The 20876-nt window shown below is 43.3% G+C and overlaps 1 protein-coding gene across 1 annotated transcript in view; it reads left to right on the top strand.

Moving 5' to 3' along the window:
* Positions 1–20876, top strand: part of GFOD2 (Gfo/Idh/MocA-like oxidoreductase domain containing 2) — a 43879-nt gene that overhangs the window by 15088 nt on the left and 7915 nt on the right. Inside the window, exon 2 of the mRNA XM_012742561.2 lies at positions 14541–14886. Within this exon, the coding sequence (XP_012598015.1) occupies positions 14628–14886 (259 nt within the window). The 5' untranslated portion in view covers positions 14541–14627. The remainder of the gene's footprint in view (positions 1–14540; positions 14887–20876) is intronic.

Below are 20876 nucleotides of genomic sequence, written 5' to 3' on the forward strand. Positions count from 1 at the left end.
TATAGACCTTGGAGAATGAATCTTGTGAGTTTTGACAGTTGTATTACCATGTAACCTCAGTGCCACACAAGATACAGAACATTTCCATCATTGTAGGTGTACTTATGCCTTTTTCTAGTCAATTCCTTCCCCACCTCAACCACCATCACTAATGCCACCTTCTGACTAGTGTCACTATAAATAAGGCTTGCCTGTACTTCAAATAAATGGAATCCTACAGTATGGGTTTTGTGTGTGTGCTTGGCAACTTTTACTCAGTGTCTTTAAGATTCATACAGGCTGGGCATGGTGGCTCACACCTGTAATCCTAGCACTCTGGGAGGCTGAGGTGGGTAGATCATTTGAGCTCAGGGGTTAGAGACCAGCCTGAGCAAGTGTGAGACCTCATCTCTACTAAAAAAATAGAAAGAAATTAGCTGGACAACTAAAAATATATTTAGAAAAAAATAGCTGGGCATGGTGGCGCATGCCTGTAGTTCCAGCTACTTGGGAGGCTGAAGCAGTAGGATCACTTGAGCCCAGGAGTTTGAGGTTGCTGTGAGCTAGGCTGATGCCAGAGCACTCTCTAGCCTGGGCAACAGAGTGAGAGACTGTCTCAAAAAAAAAAAAAAGATTCATACATATTGTTGCATGTATTAATTGTTAACTGATTTTTACTGCTATACTCTATTCCATTGTATGACAACTTCATAATTTGTTTGCCCATTCTCCTATTAAAGAACATTTGGGTTCATTTCCAATTTCAGGCTATTCTTCTTTATTTTTTTTTAATCCAAGCTTTCAAAAAATATATTTTAGGAGGCTGAGTTAATGCTAATGTAAATCCTTATGTCGACACACCTTTTAAAATTTTTCATTTTAAGAAGTGGTTTATATAAGAGTAAGTATCAGCTAGTCTGTCATTTCTAGAGTGTTACTTTTATGGAAGACAAAAGCCCCAGAAGTCTCTATAATTTTGCTGAAGAGATGTCATGTCTTATTCTTGTGTCATTTTGGGGGTTAGAGGTGGGTCTGAAATCATCTTCTATGTTCTTCAGTTGGACTACTAGCTGCAGATTGATCCTTCTTTCATTGCCATCTGTGGAGTGGCCCTTTAGTTTTTCGTTTGTTTTCCTTTTAATATCCACTCTGCTCTCCGCCTTGGAGGTGGTACTGGGGCTGACCTCTAAGTACTGCATCACTCCATTCTCTGATTGCTATTAATATATGCATTCTGCAACAGGAGGCACCAGCCAGTGATTGAACGGTAGGGGGAGAAAGTGGCTGGGGTACTAATATTCCCCCAATTGTCTATGGAAAGTATTATAGTCATGGCTCCTGCCTGATGGCACTTTCCAGTGGGTATTGCTCTTACTGGATGCCCCTCCCTTTCCCTTTCAGCCTAAATGATAAGGGGAGAGTGGGGCTGCTTCATCATCCCTTAACCTTTTGCCTACGCCTGTCTAAGTCCTTTATTAAATTCTCTTCAGTTACCCTTTTTGAGTATACCATCTATATCCTGCCTGGACCTTTCATGATACAGATAACTATATTAATCTCTGTTTAATCTCTCATTTCTCCATCCCCTTACTTCCACCCTCACCCCAGAGAGAAACGATCTGTGTCTAATTCATCTTTATAATCTTAACACAGTGCTGGGCAGATCAAGAGCCTATACAGGGAGGGTTGAGGAGGGAATGGGTAAACTCACACCCAGTGTTTACAGTGCATGCCACCCAGGGGACTGGCACGCCTGCAGCTCCAACTCTTTGGTGCAAAGGCAAGCCATGCAACCAAAGCCTCTGCATCCCTGCAATACTCTTTAGATTTTCATTTAGATAATCTTCAGGCTGTTATGAATAAGGCTATTGTGAACATTTGTATAAATTTTTTTGTAGACATATGTTTTCATTTTCTTAGGTAAATATCCACACGTGGAGTTGGTGTGATTGGGTTGATATATGTTAACTTTATAGGAAACTGTCAATTTTCCAAAGTGGTTGTAAGATTTTTTACACTCCTACCAAGAGTGTATGAGAGTTCCATTTGCTCCATATCCACTCCAAACTTCGGAGTTTTCAGTCTTTTTTATCTCAGCCATTGTAATGTGTATCTTATTGTGCTTTTAATTTGTATGTCCCTAATGATTAATGGTATGGAACACTTTCTCATGTGTTTATTGGCCATCTGTATATCTTTGACAAAGTAACTGTTTAAGTCTTGGACAGTTTTTTTAATTGAGTAGTTCACCTTTTTATTGTTGGTTTGTAGTTCTTATACACACAAGTCCTTTGCTACATATATGTTCAGATTGGGCCTTGCTTTTTCATTTTTTTTATTGACTGAGTTTGCTTATTTTGAGACAAGGTCTCTCACCCAGGCCAGAGTGCAGTGGCATGATCATAACTCACTGTGATCTTGAACTCCTGGGCTCGAAAGCACTGAGATTACAGGCATGAGCCACCATGCCTGGCCCCCTTTTCATCTTCTTAGACATTGTCTTTAATAAGCAGAAATTCTTCTAAATTTGGAAATCCAGTTTATAATTGAGCACTAGCTTTTTGTGTCCCATCTAAGAAGTCTTTACCCCATCGTCTCAAAAATATTCTCTGATATATTTTTCTAGAAGCTTTATTGTTTACCATATGGATATCTAATTGTTCCAACGCCATTTCTTTTCTTTTCTTTGAGACAGTGTCTTGCTCTGCCGCCCTGATAGAGTGTAGTGGCATCATTGTAGCTCACTGTAGCCTCAAACTCCTGGGCTCAAGTGATTCCCCTGCTTCAGCCTCCCGTGTAGCTGGGACTATGCACCTGGCTAATTTTTTCTATTTTTAGTAGAGACAGGGGTCTCACTCTTGCTCAAGCTGGTCTTGGAACTCCTGAGCACAAGCAGTCTTCCCACCTGGGCCTCCCAGAGTGCTAGTATTGTAGGTGTAAGCTACTGTGCCCTACTCCAACACCACTTCTTAAAAAGAGTTTCTCCATTGAATTGATTTAATGCTTTGGCTGCATTTTTGTGGCTTGCAAGGTAAAGATAGTGTTACAAGGCGGTAACTTTATCTGTAGGAAGTCCCTAATTGCTCTTTTTAAAAGGCTGTCACTGAAAAATAGAAAGCATATTTTGTAATTTAAAAAAGCATAGTTATAGGACAAACTATTACAGATACATTTGTAAATAGTTTGGATGGAACCAACTAGGCTCCATGTATCTTTATGTTTCCCAAGAGCTGGCTGCTTCTCATAGGATCAGGTAGACAATCCCAGAACAAATAGTGACACTTGAAAAAACTTTCAGGCAATCACAAGTCTTTTTTTTTTTTTTTTTTTTTGAGACAGAGTCTCGCTTTGTTGCCCAGTCTAGATTGAGTGCCGTGGTGTCAGCCTAGCTCATGGCAACCTCAAACTCCTGGGCTCAAGTGATCCTGCTGCCTCAGCCTTCCGAGTAGCTGGGACTACAGGCATGCGCCACCATGCCCGGCTAATTTTTATATATATATATTTTTTAGTTGGCCAATTAATTTCTTTCTGTTTTTAGTAGAGACAGGGTCTTGCTCTTTGCTAAGGCTTGTTTCAAACTCCTGACCTTGAGTGATCCTGCTGCCTCGGCCTACCAGAGTGCTAGGATTACAGGCATGACCCACCACGCCTGGCCAAATTTACCCTTTTTAATGTGTAGTGCTGTAAGTTTTGACAAATACAGTCATGTAACCACCACTAATGGTCAAGATGTAGAACGGTTCCATCACCCCTCCCCAAAATTCCCTTGTGCCCCTTTATAGAATACCCATGAACCCAATATCAGCATTTCGCAAACACTGATCTGTTATCTGTCCCTGGAGTTTTGCCATTTCCTTTATGTCATTTAAATGGCATCACACAGTATGGAGCCTTCGAGTCTGGCATCTTTCAATTAGCGGAATGCATTTGAAATTCATTCATGTTGTGTGCATCAGTAGTTTTTTTCCTTTTTATTGCTGAGTAGTATTCCAATGCATTGATATACTATTGTTTATCCATTTACCAGTTGAAGGATATTTGTGTTGATTACAAGTTTTAGCAATTATGAATAAAACTGCTGTAGACATTCACATTAGGTTTTTGTGTGAATATAAGTTTTCATTTATCTTGGTAAGTACTATACCTAGAAGTGGGATTGCTCGGTTGTATGATAGGTATATATTTAACATTATAAGATGGTAGACCTTTCCAAAGTGGCTGTATTATTTTTCATTTTCACCAACAACAAACAGTTGCTTCTTATCCTTGCCAGTATTTGATGTCGGGTTTTCTGAATTTCATGCATTATAATGTGTGTAGTTGTGTTGAATAAGTTCTAATTTGCATTTCTTTTCCTTCTTTTTCCTTTTTAAAAGAGTCTTACTCTGTTGCCAGAGCTAGTGTGCAGTGATGTCATCATAACTCACTGGAACCTCAAGCTCTGAGCTCAAGCAGTCCTCCTACTTCAGCCTCCTGAGTAGCTGGGACTATAGGTGTGCCCCATGCTGCCTGGCTAATCTATCTATCTATCTCTCTCTCTCTCTCTCTCTCTCTCTCTCTCTCTCGAGATAGGGTCTCGCTTTTGCTCTGGCTGGTCTCAAACTCCTGGCCTCTAGCAGTCCTCCCACTTCAGCCTCCCAGAGTGCTAGGATTACAGTATTGATATAGTGAGTTATAGTAATTGATTTTAGAATGTTGAACCAGCCTTGCATTTTTGATTAAACCTCTCTTGGTCGTATGGATCCAGTTTGCTAATATTTTGTTGAGGACTTTAGTGCTTGTGTTTATAATTCAGTATTTTGGTCTCCCTGTCCCCTCTTTTTTTTTTTTGAGACAGAGTCTCACTTTGTTGCCCAGGCTAGAGTGAGTGCTGTGGCATCACCTCGCTCACAGCAACCTCAATCTCCTGGGCTCAAGCAATCCTGCTGCCTCCGCCTCCCAAGTAGCTGGGACTACAGGCATGTGCCACCATGCCCGGCTGATTTTTTCTATATATGTTAGTTGGCCAATTAATTTCTTTCTATTTATAGTAGAGACGGGGTCTTGCTCTTGCTCAGTTTAGTTTCAAACTCCTGACCTCGAGCAATCAGCCTGCCTCGGCCTCCCAGAGTGCTAGGATTACAGGTGTGAGCCACCGCACCCGGCCTCTCTGTCCCCTCTCAAACCCAAATCCTATTGTTAGCTGTCTGCTCCATTTCATTCCCTCAGACCTTTCTTATCTCTTACTTGATTCCCTAACTGGTTCTTTGTGTCTAGTGTCTTGTAAACTCTATTGTACCTACATCTTTCTGCCAAATTTTTTAAAAATTTAATGTTTCTTATTGCTTACTGCATAAGTCAGGGTACAGTCAGGAAACAACCAGTGCACTCAAGGTTAATTGAAAAGCCTTTAATGAAGGGATTATTTACAACAGTGAAGGGATTATTTACAACAGTGTTGAGCAGTAAAGGAAACCTGCAAGGGATAGTGGAGCACCCAGGGACTGGCAGGGACTGGCAACAGCTGGTAATGTTACCACCCTAGGCGCATTGAAGGAAAGGGCAGGTGTTACTGGAACACACAAAAGCTATGATCATGGGATAGGGGTCCTGGAAAGGATCTGTGACCTTGGTTGAGAATAACAGCTCCTGCCAGAACCACATCCTAGCAGGGAGAGAGGGCAGAAAATAAATACCTTGACCTTTCTTCCTGTTCTGTGATCTCTTCCTGGTGCTTTTCATTGGCTGGACCCAGACAAAGGCCAGAGGACCTGGAGCCCAGGCCCTTAGAGATTGGCCTTCTGACTCCTGATACACGGAAGCAGGGCAGAAAGGATTAGGTGGGGAAGGTAGGGCAGGCCAAGAGTACCAAGCACACCCACCTGGCAAAGTCCAAACTCCTTAGATTAACACTTGATGCCACCAGCTCTGGCTCCTATTCACCTTTGACTTGTCACCCCTGAAATTAGGACTTTTCATCTTTTATGTCTCACAGCCCCCCCCCCCCCCCATTAGGCCTTCAATAAAGGTAAGACACATGAACAGATTAGTATTGGTTTGAGTGGTAATAACTGAGGCAAGCAGTTATCAAACCAGACAGCAGAAAGAGCTGTCACTAAGGATGAAAGAAGAGTCACCACACACACACGTTACAGAGAAGCTAAGTAACCTGCTCCAGGTTTCATGCTGATTGTACCAGGTCTATTGCACACAGCCAGCCATGGAACCCCGGAAAAGTTACCTAGTGTCTTTGAGCATGTTTTCTCATCTGTACAACAAGGTTGCATGGACCTAGAGTCAGACTAAATACTCCTGGCCTATTGCACTCACTTCATGTTAGCTCAGAATTATTATCCTCATTCCTACACAACTTTTGAGAGGAGACATCTAAGTCAGTAATAGGTAGATAATAGGTATCTTTTTTAATACCCTGTTTTTTTTTTTTTTTTTTTTTTTGAGACAGAGTCTCGCTTTGTTGCCCAGGCTAGTGTGAGTGCCGTGGCGTCAGCCTAGCTCACAGCAACCTCAAACTCCTGGGCTCAAGTGATCCTTCTGCCTCAGCCTCCCGAGTAGCTGGGACTACAGGCATGCGCCACCATGCCCGGCTAATTTTTTTTTTTATATATATATCAGTTGGCCAATTAGTTTCTTTCTATTTTTATAGTAGAGACGGGGTCTTGCTCTTGCTCAGGCTGGTTTTGAACTCCTGACCTTGAGCAATCCGCCCGCCTCGGCCTCCCAAGAGCTAGGATTACAGGCGTGAGCCACCGCGCCCGGCCTAATACCCTGTTTTTAAAAAAGATACCCTGTGTAGTGACTTAGTATGGGACAGGTTATTATAAGTGCATTACATAGTATTCCATAGTGTATATAAAATTTTTTTAAATAAATACTTTACAAATATTAACTTATTTAGTCCTTAACTCCTCTATGAGATAGATAGAATTATTCCCATTTTACAGATGAGGAAATGGAGTCACAGAACTCTTAAGAGGCTTACCTGAGATCATCTAGCTGGTAAGTAGCAGAGGAGCCAGGATTTGAACCCAGGCAAGGTGGCTACAGATTCCATGCCTCTAACCTCTGTGCTGCCTTCCTCATAACCTAGGGCCTTGTCAAATTACCTATAACCAGTCCTGCCAAGGCACTCTTCATTCCTGACCAGCATGTAGTGACTGGAATGCATGTGAGCTTGGCAGGACTGGGTTTATGGAGATCTTCGGGGCATCTGAAGGGTATGTGCAAGGATGTTAGAGGCAAAGTAGGGAAATTTTTAGGGGTGAGAAAGGGTAGCCATTGAAATAAACAAGGAAAACCAGCTCTGCCTGCTTGAGCAGGAAATACCTAGTCATCAAACCTGCCTAGTTTCATGCCATCTGGCTGCCTCAGGGACCAGCTGATACACCTTTATGGGTGTTAATGAAGCTGCCCTTTGAGTCAGTGGCAGTAAAATGGATGTTATTAAAAATTCTTCTACTCCATTTGGTGTTCTAAGCAACTGATGCTTAAAACATACACACTTCTAACTAGAGTTAGAAGGAATGCAGTGTGAGAGGGAAGGAAGTGTGCCCTGGGCATTAATTTAGAGAGGACATGGACATCCTTGCTTACGGTAGCTATGTCTCACTCCCCTGGCCCTGTAGCTGTTGGTAATTAATGACCCACAAAACTTAAGCAGAATCTCACTTACCTAGTGCTACAAATTTGACACTCTCAAGCTCCCCAGAATAGGCATGACCGGTGAACAATTAAAAAAAAACTGTAAATGCAGAAAGTGACTGAAATAGCTGAAAAGAGTTCAAGACATGAAAATTATAAAAGATACTATGGGACTGACCTGTTTCCAAGGGAAGCCTGTGAGGGCAGAAGAATTATCAGGAAAGAGAGAGAGAGAGAAAGTAGAAAAGGAAAGAAAGGTGACCGAGAGGCCACAGACACTATTTACCACCAGAAAGAAAGAAAGATGGTTAAGATAAAATAGAACACTAATGGTAGGAGTGCAGGGGCAAGCCAACCTCCACGGCCACCAAGAATGGAGACAAAAGGAGGCATGAAACTGGCAGGGGTCTAGCAGCCCAACTCATGCTTATTTCAGTGGTTTACAAGGCACAGGTGTACTTCAGATAGAATCGAGCAGTACAGGATGCTATACTGGACTATGCTGGCAAACCAACCCCTAACATAGATGTGTATTTAGTAGACACAAGTACGTTTGTGTATACAGTAGAAGCAAAAGAGATGCTTAACTTGAAATTAAGAAAACAATTCTAAGCCAGGCATCATGGCTCTGGCCTATAATCCTAGCACTCTGGGCAGCCAAGTTAAGAGGATTGTGTGAGGTCAGGAGTTCAAGACCAGCCTGAACAAGAGTAAGACCCTGTCTCTACAAAAAATAGAAAAAATTAGCCAGGCGTGGTACATGCACCTGCAGTCTCAGGTACTCAGGAGGCTGAGGCAGGAAGATCTGTTAAGCCCAGGAGTTTGAGATTGCTGTGAGCTATGATCATGCCATTGTACTCTACCCTGGGCAACAGAGCAAGACTGTCTCAAAAACAAAAATAAAACAATAACAACAAAAAACAACAAAGAAAACCAAAATCAGCTATCATTTTTGCAGATATTGATAAGGTGATACTGAAATTCATTGGGAAATGCAAGGGACTCAGACAAAACAATCTTGAAAAAGAACAAAGTTGGAGGCCAGGCACAGTGGCTCACGCCTGTAATCCTAGCACTCTGGGAGGCTGAGGCGGGCGGATTGCTCAAGGTCAGGAGTTCGAAACCAGCCTGAGCAAGAGCGAGACCCCGTCTCTAGTAGAAATAGAAAGAAAATTGGCCAACTGATATATATAGAAAAAATGAGCCGGGCATGGTGGCGCATGCCTGTAGTCCCAGCTACTCGGGAGGCTGAGGCAGGAGGATCGCTTGAGCCCAGGAGTTTGAGGTTGCTGTGAGCTAGGCTGACGCCACAGCACTCACTGTAGCCTGAGCAACAAAGCGAGACTCTGTCTCAAAAAAAAAAAAAAATTGTCAGTCTATAAATAAACCCATATATTTATGGTAAAACTGATTTGAGACAAAGATGTCAAGACAATACAATGATTCAGAAAGGTATAAGAGTTGATAGAGAAAAAAAAATGGCATTGGAGCAGATGAATAACCACATGTAGAAGAATGGAGTTGGACCCCTTCCTCACACCATATACAAAACCAACTCAAAGTAGATCATAGACCTAAATGTAAGAGCTAAAGCTATAAAACTCTTAGGAGAAAATACAAGAGTACATCTTCATGACTTTGGGTTAGGCAAAGCCTTCATAGAGATGACATCAAAATTACAAGTTATAAAAGAACTAAATTAGACTTCTTTAAAGTTTAAGTTTTATGCTTCAAAGGATACCATCAAGAAGGATATGCACAAATTAGGAGAAAAATCTTTGCAAGTCACAAATCCTATATCTTAAAGAGTTAAAAACAGGTACTCAGACAAATACAGGTACTTAAATGTCCATAGGAGCATTGTCCACAATAGCCAAAGGGTGGAAAACAAATCAACAGATGAATGGATAAACAAAATGTGATACACGGGGATATTTTTCAGCCATAAACGGAATGAATGATACATGCCAGAATGTGGACAAACCTCAAAAACATTATAGTAGCCAGGCACAGTTACATGCACTTGTAGTCCTAGCTACTTGGGAGGCTGAGGTAGGAGGATCGTTTTAGCCCAGGAGTTTGAGGCTGTAGTATGTGATGATTGTGCCTGTGAATAGCCACAGCATTTCAGCCTGGACAACATAACAAGACCCTGTCTCTAAAAGAAATAAGGTAAAAACAAAAAACATTATGCTAAGTAAAAGAAGCCAAAGACAAAAGGTGACTTTTTTTTGGTATGATTCCACTTATATGAAATCTGCAGAATAGGTAAATCCATAGAGACCATGAAGGTGGGTAATTACCAGGGGCTGGGGTAGTGGGGAGCAACTGCTTAATTGGTATAGAGTTTCCTTTCCAAGTGATGAAAATCATTTGGAACTAGATAGAGGTAGTAGTTGTACAACATTTGTGAATATACCACTGGATTTTTCACTTTAAAATGGTTGATTTCATGTAAACTTTTAATTTTTATGTGACTTCTAATTTTAAAAGGGGGGGAAGCTCTTCAAGATACCACTTCACACCCACTAGGGTAGCTATAATTAAAAAGACAGATAATCCTTGCCAACAAGTGTTGACAAGGACATGGAGAAATTGGAACCTCCCTCATACATTCCTGGTGGGAATGTAAAATGGTACAGCCACTTTGGAAAACAGCCTGGCAGTTTCTCAAATGGTTATGCATGGAGTTAGCATATGACCTAGCAATTCTACTCTTAGGTATATATCCAAGAGAAATGAAAACATACATACAAAAACTTAGGTGGATATTCTAACATTTGTGACGGCACAAAGTGGAAATAACTCAAATAGGCATTAACCAATATATGGATAAATAAATGTGTTATATCCATACAATAGGATATTATTTAGCAATAAAAAGAAATGACACATGCTATAACATGGATGAACCTGGAAAACAAGTGAAAAGACCACATATGATTCCATTGATATGAAGTGTCCAGAATAGACAAATCATAGAGACAGAAAGTAGATCAGTGGTTGTCAGGGCCTGGGGGCAGAGGAGGTATAGGGAGTGACATTAAATAAATACTGGGTTTCGTTGGGGGATGATGAGAATATTCTAAAATTGATTGTGGTGGTGTTTGCACAACTCTGAATATACTAAAATCCATTGAGTTATACACTTGAAATTGGTGAATTGTGGTGAGTTTTCAAAAAGCACAACAGGACAAGTATTCTATGATTTCATAATGTGAAATCTGACTTAGCATAGTCAGATTCACAGAGACAGACAGAATAGTGGTTACCAGAGTTACCATTAGTTACCATTACCAGGGGAAAATGGGAGTTAGCGTTCAGTGGGTCCACAGTTTCAGTATGGGATGATGAACAGGTTCTGGAGCTAGATGGTGGTGATGGTTGCACAACAAAATGAATGTACTTAGGGCCGGGCATAGTGGCTGACACCTGTAATCCTAGTACTCTGGGAGGCCGAAGCAGGAGGATTGCTTGAGCTCAGTAGTTCGAGACCAGCCTAAGCAAGATCAAGACTCTGTCTCTACAAAAATAGAAAAATTAGCTGGGTGTCATGGTGCGTGCCTGTATTCTCAGCTACTTGGGAGGCTGAGGTAGGAGGATTGTTTGAACCCAGGAGTTTGAGGTTGCAGTGAGTTATGATGACGCCACTGCACTCTAGCCTGGGCAACAGAGTTAGACTCTGTCTTGGGGAGGTGAGGGGGATGAATGTACTTAGCACACTGAACTATACACTTAAAAATGGTTAAGCATGAGGCCAGGCATGGTGGCTCACGCCTGTAATCCTAGCACTCTGGGAGGCCGAGGCGGGCGGATTGCTCAAGGTCAGGAGTTTGAAACCAGCCTGAGCGAGACCCCGTCTCTACTAAAAATAGAAAGAAATTAACTGACCAACTAAAAATATATATACAAAAAATTAGCCAGGCATGGTGGCACATTCCTGTAGTCCCAGCTAATTGGGAGGCTGAGGCAGCAGGATTGCATGAGCCCAGGAGATTGAGGTTGCTGTGAGCTAGGCTGACGCCATGGCACTCACTCTAGCCTGGACAACAAAGCGAGACTCTGTGTTAAAAAAAAAAAAAATTAGATTTAATTTTATAAAAAGAAAATGCTGGTGACATGGCCTCATTCCTCCAGTCCAATTCAGTGGGTCTAGGGTCACCAGTGACTTAATATAGTCAGAGTGGGTGGAGATCACCAGTTTAGCTGAGGAAAGTGCTGTATTAGGGAACCTTTATATTCTGGACATACCTAAATCTCATCTTGGTTTTCCCACATGACCCTGATCCCAAGCAAAGGGCTTTTGTTTGTTTTTGAGACAGAGTCTCACTCTGTTGCCCGACAGAAGTGCCATGGCATCAGCCTGGGTCACAGCAACCTTACTGGGTTCAAGTGATTCTCCTGCCTCAGCCTCCTAAGTGGCTGAGACTACAGGCATGTGTCACCATGCCTGGCTGTGTCACCATGCCTGGCTAATTTTTCCCATTTTTAGTTGCCCAGCTAATTTTTTCTGTTTTTTGTAGAGATGGGATCTCATTCTTCCTCAGGCTGTTCTCAAACTCCTGACCTCAGGTGATCCTTCCACTTCAGCCTCCCAGAGTGCTAGGATTACAGGCATAAGCCACCACGCCTGGCCTAGTTTTGTTCTTTATTTCATTTTATAACTCTTGTGATCAGAAGAAAAGCTCCACAATGAGACATATGTATTGTAGAAAACTTGGCAGAGTTCAAATAATATATATAAAGATGGCCGGGCGCTGTGGCTCACGCCTGTAATCCTAGCTCTTGGGAGGCCGAGGCGGGCGGATTGCTCAAGGTCAGGAGTTCAAAACCAGCCTGAGCAAGAGTGAGACCCCGTCTCTACTATAAATAGAAAGAAATTAATTGGCCAACTGATATATATATAAAAAATTAGCCGGGCATGGTGGCGCATGCCTGTAGTCCCAGCTACTTGGGAGGCTGAGGCAGGAGGATTGCTTGAGCCCAGGAGATTGAGGTTGCTGTGAGCTAGGCTGACGCCACGGCACTCACTCTAGCCTGGATAACAAAGCGAGACTCTGTCTCAAAAAAAAAAAAAAAAAAAAAAAATATATATATATAAAGATGACAATAAAAATCATCCATAAGCCCATCAACCTGAGTAATCATCATTAAATTCAAGTATATTCTGGTCGCTTTACTGTTATGTAGAGTTATGTTTACAGATATATTGTAAATATAGATGTCCCTGTATATTGTCATATCTATGTACTTCTTTTACATGCTTTTTTAAAAGAAGCTACTTCAAATATTATTTCTTTTCCCCTTTTTAATAAATATATGGTGAATGTCGTTCAAGTCATTGAGTGCCTTCTGCCTCATGGTTTTCAGTGGCTTCATAGTATTATTTATCTAACCCATTACTTTTATTGGACATCTAGATTGTCTTCTAGGTTTTCACTATGATATTCAATGCTATAATGAATATCTTTATACAAAAAAAAAATCATTTGAGTATCCATTTTCTCTTAGCCAGTTTGGTAGTTGAAAAAAAATTTTTTTGATATTTTTTTCTAGTGAACATTTTCCTATGCTTGCTACTATAAAACTTTTTTTTTTTTTTTTTTTTTTTTTTTGAGACAGAGTCTCGCTTTGTTGCCCAGGCTAGAGTGAGTGCTATGGCGTCAGCCTAGCTCATAGCAACCTCAAACTCCTGGGCTCAAGCAATCCTCCTGCCTCAGCCTCCCAAGTAGCTGGGACTACAGGCATGCGCCACCATGCCCGGCTCATTTTTTTCTATATATATTAGTTGGCCAATTAATTTCTTTCTATTTATAGTAGAGACGGGGTCTCGCTCTTGCTCAGGCTGGTTTCGAACTCCTGACCTCGAGCAATCCACCCGCCTCGGCCTCCCAGAGTGCTAGGATTACAGGCGTGAGCCACCACGCCCGGCAAAACTTTTAATTAGATAGTTCTTTCTCTTTTCTCTTATACTGGTTTTTGTTTTCCACTCTTTGTCATATCATGAAATCATGAACTTTTATAGCAAGAAGGAACTTTAAAGATTAATCACTCCCCTTATTTTACAGTTAAGGCCCTGAAGGTTAAATGGTTTGACCTGAGTTACATAGAAAATTAAGTAGCAGAACAGGGATTTAAACCCAGCGTTACCCATTTTTCATTTTTTCCTCCTTCTCTGAGTTCCAATAGATCAGGCATCCTCAAACTACGGCCTGCAGGCCACATGCGGGTGTTTTTGCCCATTTGTTTTTTTTTTTTGTTTTTTTTTTTTGTTTTTTTTGAGACAGAGTCTCACTTTCTTGCCTAGGCTAGAGTGAGTGCCGTGGCATCAGCCTAGCTCACAGCAACCTCAAACTCCTGGGCTCAAGCGATCCTCCTGCCTCAGCCTCCCGAGTAGCTGGGACTACAGGCACAAGCCACCATGCCCGGCTGATTTTTATATATATATATATTAGTTGGCCAATTAATTTCTTTCTATTTTTATGGTAGAGACGGGGTCTCGCTCAGGCTGGTTTTGAACTCCTGACCTTGAGCAATCCGCCCGCCTCGGCCTCCCAGAGTGCTAGGATTACAGGCGTGAGCCACCGCGCCCGGCCTGCCCATTTGTTTTTTTACTTCAAAATAAGATGTGCAGTGTGTGTAGGAATTTATTCATAGTTTTTTAAAACTATAGTACGGCCCTCCAACGGTCTGAGGGACAGTGAACTGGCCCCCTGTTTAAAAAGTTTGAGGACCCCTGCAATAGATGATACTGCTGGTATCCTTAAGTCTCTATGGAGAAAGATTCTGCAGCTTTTCATTTTTGAGCAGTATTTCATTTGTATTTTTCTGGCAGAGAACTTCTTGCTTCTAAATAAGCCAAGAAAGTAGCCACAGCCGAGTGTGCCTTCTACTAATAACCAGTATAATGCTTGCTGTTCTAGGAGTCATGTCTGACCAGGACTGTGGGAAGGTCGTATCCATGCTGGAGGCTCTTGTGAGGAGATGAGTTGGTGAAGACAGAGGCCGGGATGAAGATGCTGCCAGGAGTGGGCGTCTTTGGGACTGGCAGCTCTGCCCGGGTTCTGGTCCCACTGCTGAGGGCAGAAGGGTTCACCGTTGAGGCCCTGTGGGGGAAGACTGAGGAGGAGGCGAAGCAGCTTGCTGAGGAGATGAACATCACCTTCTACACCAGCCAAACTGATGATGTCTTGCTGCATCAAGACGTGGATCTGGTGTGCATCAACATCCCCCCTCCACTCACCCGGCAGATATCTGTGAAGGCTCTAGGTATGACTGGCAGGCTGTGGCAGGGGCAGATTGTGTCCCTCTCGACAGTCCTCTGAGGGTTGTTGTACTCCGGTGTGCCTGGGTGTCCGTCCCTTCTTGGGCTCGCATGTGCAAGTAGTAGTACTTGAGATACCACTCACCTGTGCAGCAATACTGGGGAAAGGCTCATTGGGGGCTTCTTACAGCTGTGCAAGGAAAACGACTCAGCCTTCCTCCACCACCTATTAGTAAACTATTGGGAAGAAATTAAGGGAACACTCTTTTTTTTTTTTTTTTTTTTTTTTTTTTTTTTGAGACAGAGTCTCGCTTTTGTTGCCCAGGCTAGAGTGAGTGCCGTGGCGTCAGCCTAGCTCACAGCAACCTCAAACTCCTGGGCTCGAGCGATCCTTCTGCCTCAGCCTCCCTGGTAGCTGGGACTACAGGCATGTGCCACCATGCCCGGCTAATTTTTTATATATATATCAGTTGGCCAATTGATTTCTTTCTATTTATAGTAGAGACGGGGTCTCGCTCTTGCTCAGGCTGGTTTTGAACTCCTGACCTTGAGCAATCCACCCGCCTCGGCCTCCCAAGAGCTAGGATTACAGGCGTGAGCCACAGCGCCCGGCCAGGGAACACTCTTAAGAGATGACTTCAAAGGCCTGGAGATGGTTATATTTCAGGCAATGTAAAGTTTGCCTCTGTGAAGTCAGAGTTCAGAGACCTAGACACTGGGGAATGGATTGTGATTGACATGTTTGTTCTATTGCTGTGGCACGCCAGCACCACAGGAAGGAGAGGCTGTGTAGCAAGGCTGCCATTTCCCATGTTTTGTCAGTCCTTGACTATAGTGAGCATACACCCTTCCTGCCTAACTGCAATCTTGTATTGCCAGAGGGCAGGAAGGCTCTGACAGCGCTGGGCTTCCCTGCCAGGATCCATGGACAGCTTGCTCACATTACATCTCCACTCCCTTGGGAAGCTTGGACTCAGTGACCTCCTGTCCCTGGCTGGGCATGGCTTGCTGAGCTGTTCTCCTGCATTTCCTGTTGGGCTTCTCTTTCCTGTCAACAGTAGACAAATTCATCTTATGTAAACCATAACCTAATTTTGTAGGTAAATAAACCAGTAAACATTCAGCCAGTAATTTTTTTCCTTTGTAGATAGGGTCTCATTCTGTTACCCAGGCTAGAGTACGGTGGCATGATAGCTCACTGCAACCTCAAACTCCTGAGCTCAAGCGATCCTACTGCCTCAGCCTCCTAAGTAGCTGGGAGTACAGGTATATGCCACTGCACCTGGCTGATTTTTCTGGTTTTTTTGTAGAGATGGGGTCTTGCTCTTGCTCACGCTGGTCTTGAACTCCTGGGCTTAAGCAATACTCCCACCTCAGCTTCCTGAAGTACTAGGATTAGAGGTGTGAGCCATCATACCCAGCCATGTTTTTTAATGGCTCCTGTATGTTAGTCACTGTCCTGATGTCATTCTGGACATTCAAACCTGTGTTAGATTGGAGCCCTCCCTGCCTTCAGATTTCACAGTCCGATTGAGGAAACTAGAAATAACATGACAGAAGACTTAAGTAACAATTCAGCGTATAATTAATTGATAGAGTAATTGTTTTGTGTAAGGTAATAGGAGCCATGTGTCTATATGATGTAGTCAGAGATCCCTGGGTTAAGGTCCTGGTGCCATGAGGTTGATCACCATTCTTCCTGGCCACTACTGTGTTGGAGGACCCAGGGCTCTGCTACTTATCTCTCCCTTGTCTGAGGACTACCATAAGAGGTTATCTTTCATCTCTGGCCCAGTGGGTTGGGAAGGTTAAATGTTCATTGAAATAACCAAGAACTTGAGTCTGTCTGGTTGGCAATTTGGAGGATGTAAATTTTGGACAAAAAATATAGATGGCTTGTTTTGATATGTGACATTGGAGCTATTCATTGGTCACCAGATTCTTGGGAGGGCAGATGGTGACTCCAGATTAAATTTCAAAGTAGACCTAAGTCAACACTTGAGCAGAGGGTTGGTTCAAGGGGAATCAAGCCACTGGTAACCTGACTTCTTGCCATCCCTTGTGGCATGAATGCAGGCTGGAGAGGTAAGGTGTGTCCAGAGAGCTCCGGAGGCTCTCAGTCTTCTTCCTGAATTTAGGATACACACAGATATCCTTTCCAATCCATGCAGGAGGTAAGAGGGTTCTTTGGCAACAAGCCTGCTGTTTTCTAGTTATTGGTATGGGAAAATGGTGGACTTTGGGTCACATAAACAGAAAGGAGCAGGGATGGCCAGGGGCTTCTGGAATCTTGTGTACCAGCCCTTGGCAAGGCAGGGCTATCAGTCTTCTCTCTGTATCTCTGCTGTATGTAGGAGGAGGATATGAATATGAGGGTCTTTGGTCTGTTCTTGCAGGTATGTGATCTCAGGGCCATGCTGGCAGGGCTGAGAAAGCCTGTGTCAGCAGGACCTGCCCTGGGCACTACCCACTCGGGCCCTAAAGTAGTCAGGAGGACCTATTGTGACCATATGGTTCACTCCCAGTGTGCTTTCACTTTTTTTAGTGAGAATTCTGACTTGACTTCAACACTTGTAGCAAAGACCAGGAGAACTCCACTCTTCCCAGGGCCTATGAGTATGAGTGTGTTAACTGCTATAGTCAGTGCACCAGACTGACCTTGGCATCAGGCCCCACTTACGGTCCTATTTCTGTCCCTCTCAGCATCAGTGGGCCCCTGTGAAATGGAGGTATCAATTCCTGCCCCACTCAGCCTTTCCAGGATGGTAGATAACTGTCCTCTATGTACAGACCAAGAAAGTCACTGGGGTTATATTACAAGGAAAGATCTGGCTTTCATGTTTTCCCAAACAGACCAGATTTGCCCAAGTTCATTTTTTAAAATACTAGGATACTCAGGCTAGGTGCAGTGGCTCACACCTGTAATCCCAGCACTTTTGGAGGCCAAGGCAGAAGGATCACTTGAACCCAGGAGTTAAAGACCAGCCTGAGCAACACAGTGAGGCCCTGTTTCTACAAAAAGTAGAAAAAACTATCCAGGTGCAGTAGCACAAACCTGTAGTCCCAGCTACTTAAGAGGCTGAGGCAGGAGGATCACTTGAGCATAGGAATTCAAGGCTGCAGTGAGCTATGATTGCACCACTATACTCTAGCTTGGGGAACAAAGCTAGACCCTGTCTTAAATAAATAAAATTAAATTAAAATTAAAAATAGTAGGATTCTCAGGCCAGGCGGCATGGTGGCTCATGCCTATAATTCTAGCCTTGGCAGGCCGGGGTGGGAGGATTGCTTGAGGTCAGGAGTTCAAGACCAGCCTGAGGAAGAGTGGGACTCCATCTCTACAAAAAATAGAAAAAAGTAACCGGGTGTGGTGGCACATGCCTATAGTCTCAGCTACTCAGAAGGCTGAGGCAGGAGGATCGCTTGAGCCCAGGAGTTTGAGGTTGCTGTGAGCTAGGCTGGTGCCACGGCACTCTATATCTCGGGCCACAGAGTGGAATACTGTCTCAAAAAAAAAAGAAGAAGCTCTGAAAGTATCTGATTCTTTTATAACTGTTCAGCTGGTCAGATGGAGAACAGGACAGGCACAAGTATCGATAGTTATAAAAATGCAATGTATTTAAAAGTCCTCAGAGTCAATATCCCAAAAGACTCTCAATGCCATTCTACCCAACTTTGTGTTACCATGCATGAATCTCTTTATATATGTGTGAGAGTACAGACAGTCCCTGGGTTACAGACGACCTGACTTAACGGTGTTCTGTAATTAGAAATGGGCTCCCAAGGCTCCGTATAAGGATAATTTATAATGATATAATTAAATTAATAATTCAGGAAGTAGTTTATTCCTTGCATATAAACAAACCCACATGGCATAAGCACTTCGTTGGCACAGCATCTTTACACTAGCAGCTAGTCTTGTTCTTACATGGTTGCTTACACACAATATCACTTTTTTTTTTTTTTTTTTTTTTTTTTTGAGACAGAGTTCCACTTTGTTGCCCAGGCTAGTGAGTGCCGTGGCGTCAGCCTAGCTCACAGCAACCACAAACTCCTGGGCTCAAGCAATCCTACTACCTCAGCGTCCTGAGTAGCTGGGACCACAGGTATGCGCCACCATGCCTGGCTAATTTTTGATATATATATATATATATTAGTTGGCCAATTAATTTCTTTCTATTTTTATAGTAGAGACCGGGGTCTCGCTCTTGCTCAGGCTGGTTTCGAACTCCTGACCTCGAGCAATCTGCCTGCCTCGGCCTCCCAGAGTGCTAGGATTACAGGCATCCGCCCAGCCTCCTTTTTTTTTTTTTAAGAGATGAAGTCTCTTTCTGTCACCTAGGCTGGAGTGCAGTGGCACGATCATAGCTTACTGTAGCCTCGAACTCCTGGACTCAAGTGATTCTCTTGCCTCAACCTCCGGGCACACCACCATGACCAGCTAATTTTTTTCATGTTTTAAGAGATAGGGTCTTACTATGTTGCCCAGGCTGGTCTCAAACTCCTGGCCTCAAGCAGTCCTCCTGCCTCAGCCTCCTTCAGATCACAAGGGCATTTCCAGAGGCATCACAGGGGTGCCCAGGATCCCAAAGCAGCCACCACAGTCAGCAAACCTTCCTTCCTGCCAGAACCCAGCCAGGGCACACAGAGTCGGGCAGGCTCACAGCATTCTGGGTGGACATCCTGCATATGATGAGACCCATGATGACTCATAATAAACAAGGAATTAGGGGCCGGACATGGTGGATCACACCTGTAATCCTAACACTCTGGGAGGCCAAGGCAGGTGGATCACTCAAGGTCAGGAGTTTGAAACAAGCCTGAGTAAGAGTGAGAGCCCGTCTTTACTAAAAATAGAAAGAAATTAATTGGTTAACTAAAATATATATATAAAAAATTATCCGGGCATGATGGTGTATGCCTGTAGTCCCAGCTACTTGGGAGGCTGAGGCAGGAGGATTGCTCCTGGTGTGAGCTCCTGTTGCCCAGGCTAGAGTGAGTGCCATGGCGTCAGCCTAGCTCACAGCAACTTCAGTCTCCTGGGCTCAAGCAATCCTGCTGCCTCAGCCTCCGGAGTAGCTGGGACTACAGGCATGCACCACCATGCCCGGCTAATTTTTTGTATATATATTTTTTTGTTGGTCAATTAGTTTCTATTTTTAGTAGAGGCAGGGTCTTGCTCAGGCTGGTTTCGAACTCCTGACCTTGAGCAATCCGCCCACCTCAGCCTTCCAGAGTGCTAGGATTACAGGCATGAGCCACCATGCTAAACATCATGAAAGGTGAGTCATAAGGACAGGAAAGCAAAACTGAGCTATGCAACACTGACACAGATTTGCAGGTAGAAGGATATATATGGCATATTCTCAAACTTTTCAGACCATCAGTAGTATTGTATTTTCTTCTGGCTTTCACAGGCATAAAATGATTGAAATATCAGGCCTGCAAAGGCCATGGAGAGTGTCTAGTCCAGCAGTTCTCAAGAGTGCTGTCCCTGCACCAGCAGTATCAGCATCACCTGGGACCTTGTTAGAAATCTCAGGTCCCACTCCAGGCCTGCTGAATCTCTATGTCTGAATAAGCCTGGCAGGTGATTCTGATGCAAGCTAAGTATTGAGAGCCACTGATCCATGTAACATCTTCATTTTCAATTAAAGAAACTGAGGAACATTAAGGCATGGTAGCTTGGTTACATCCCACTACATCTTAGTATCTTAGTGCTGTAAGCAAAATTGCATTTCCCTCTCCCTGTTAGAGCATTCTGTTTTTACCTCACTTCTGAAGCCATAGAGATTGTTGATTACCCTCATTCTTACTAGTTTTTCCTAAAATTAAGTATTAGACTTACCCTCCAGAGGTATACTTTTTTTTTTTTTTTGAGACACAGTCTTGCTTTGTTGCCCAGGCTAGAGTGAGTGTCGTGGCGTCAGCCTAGCTCACAGCAACCTCAAACTCCTGGGCTCAAGCAATCCTACTGCCTCAGCCTCCCGAGTAG

The sequence above is a fragment of the Microcebus murinus genome, chromosome 20, assembly GCF_040939455.1.
Source record: "Microcebus murinus isolate Inina chromosome 20, M.murinus_Inina_mat1.0, whole genome shotgun sequence".
Taxonomy (NCBI): Eukaryota; Metazoa; Chordata; class Mammalia; order Primates; family Cheirogaleidae; genus Microcebus; species Microcebus murinus.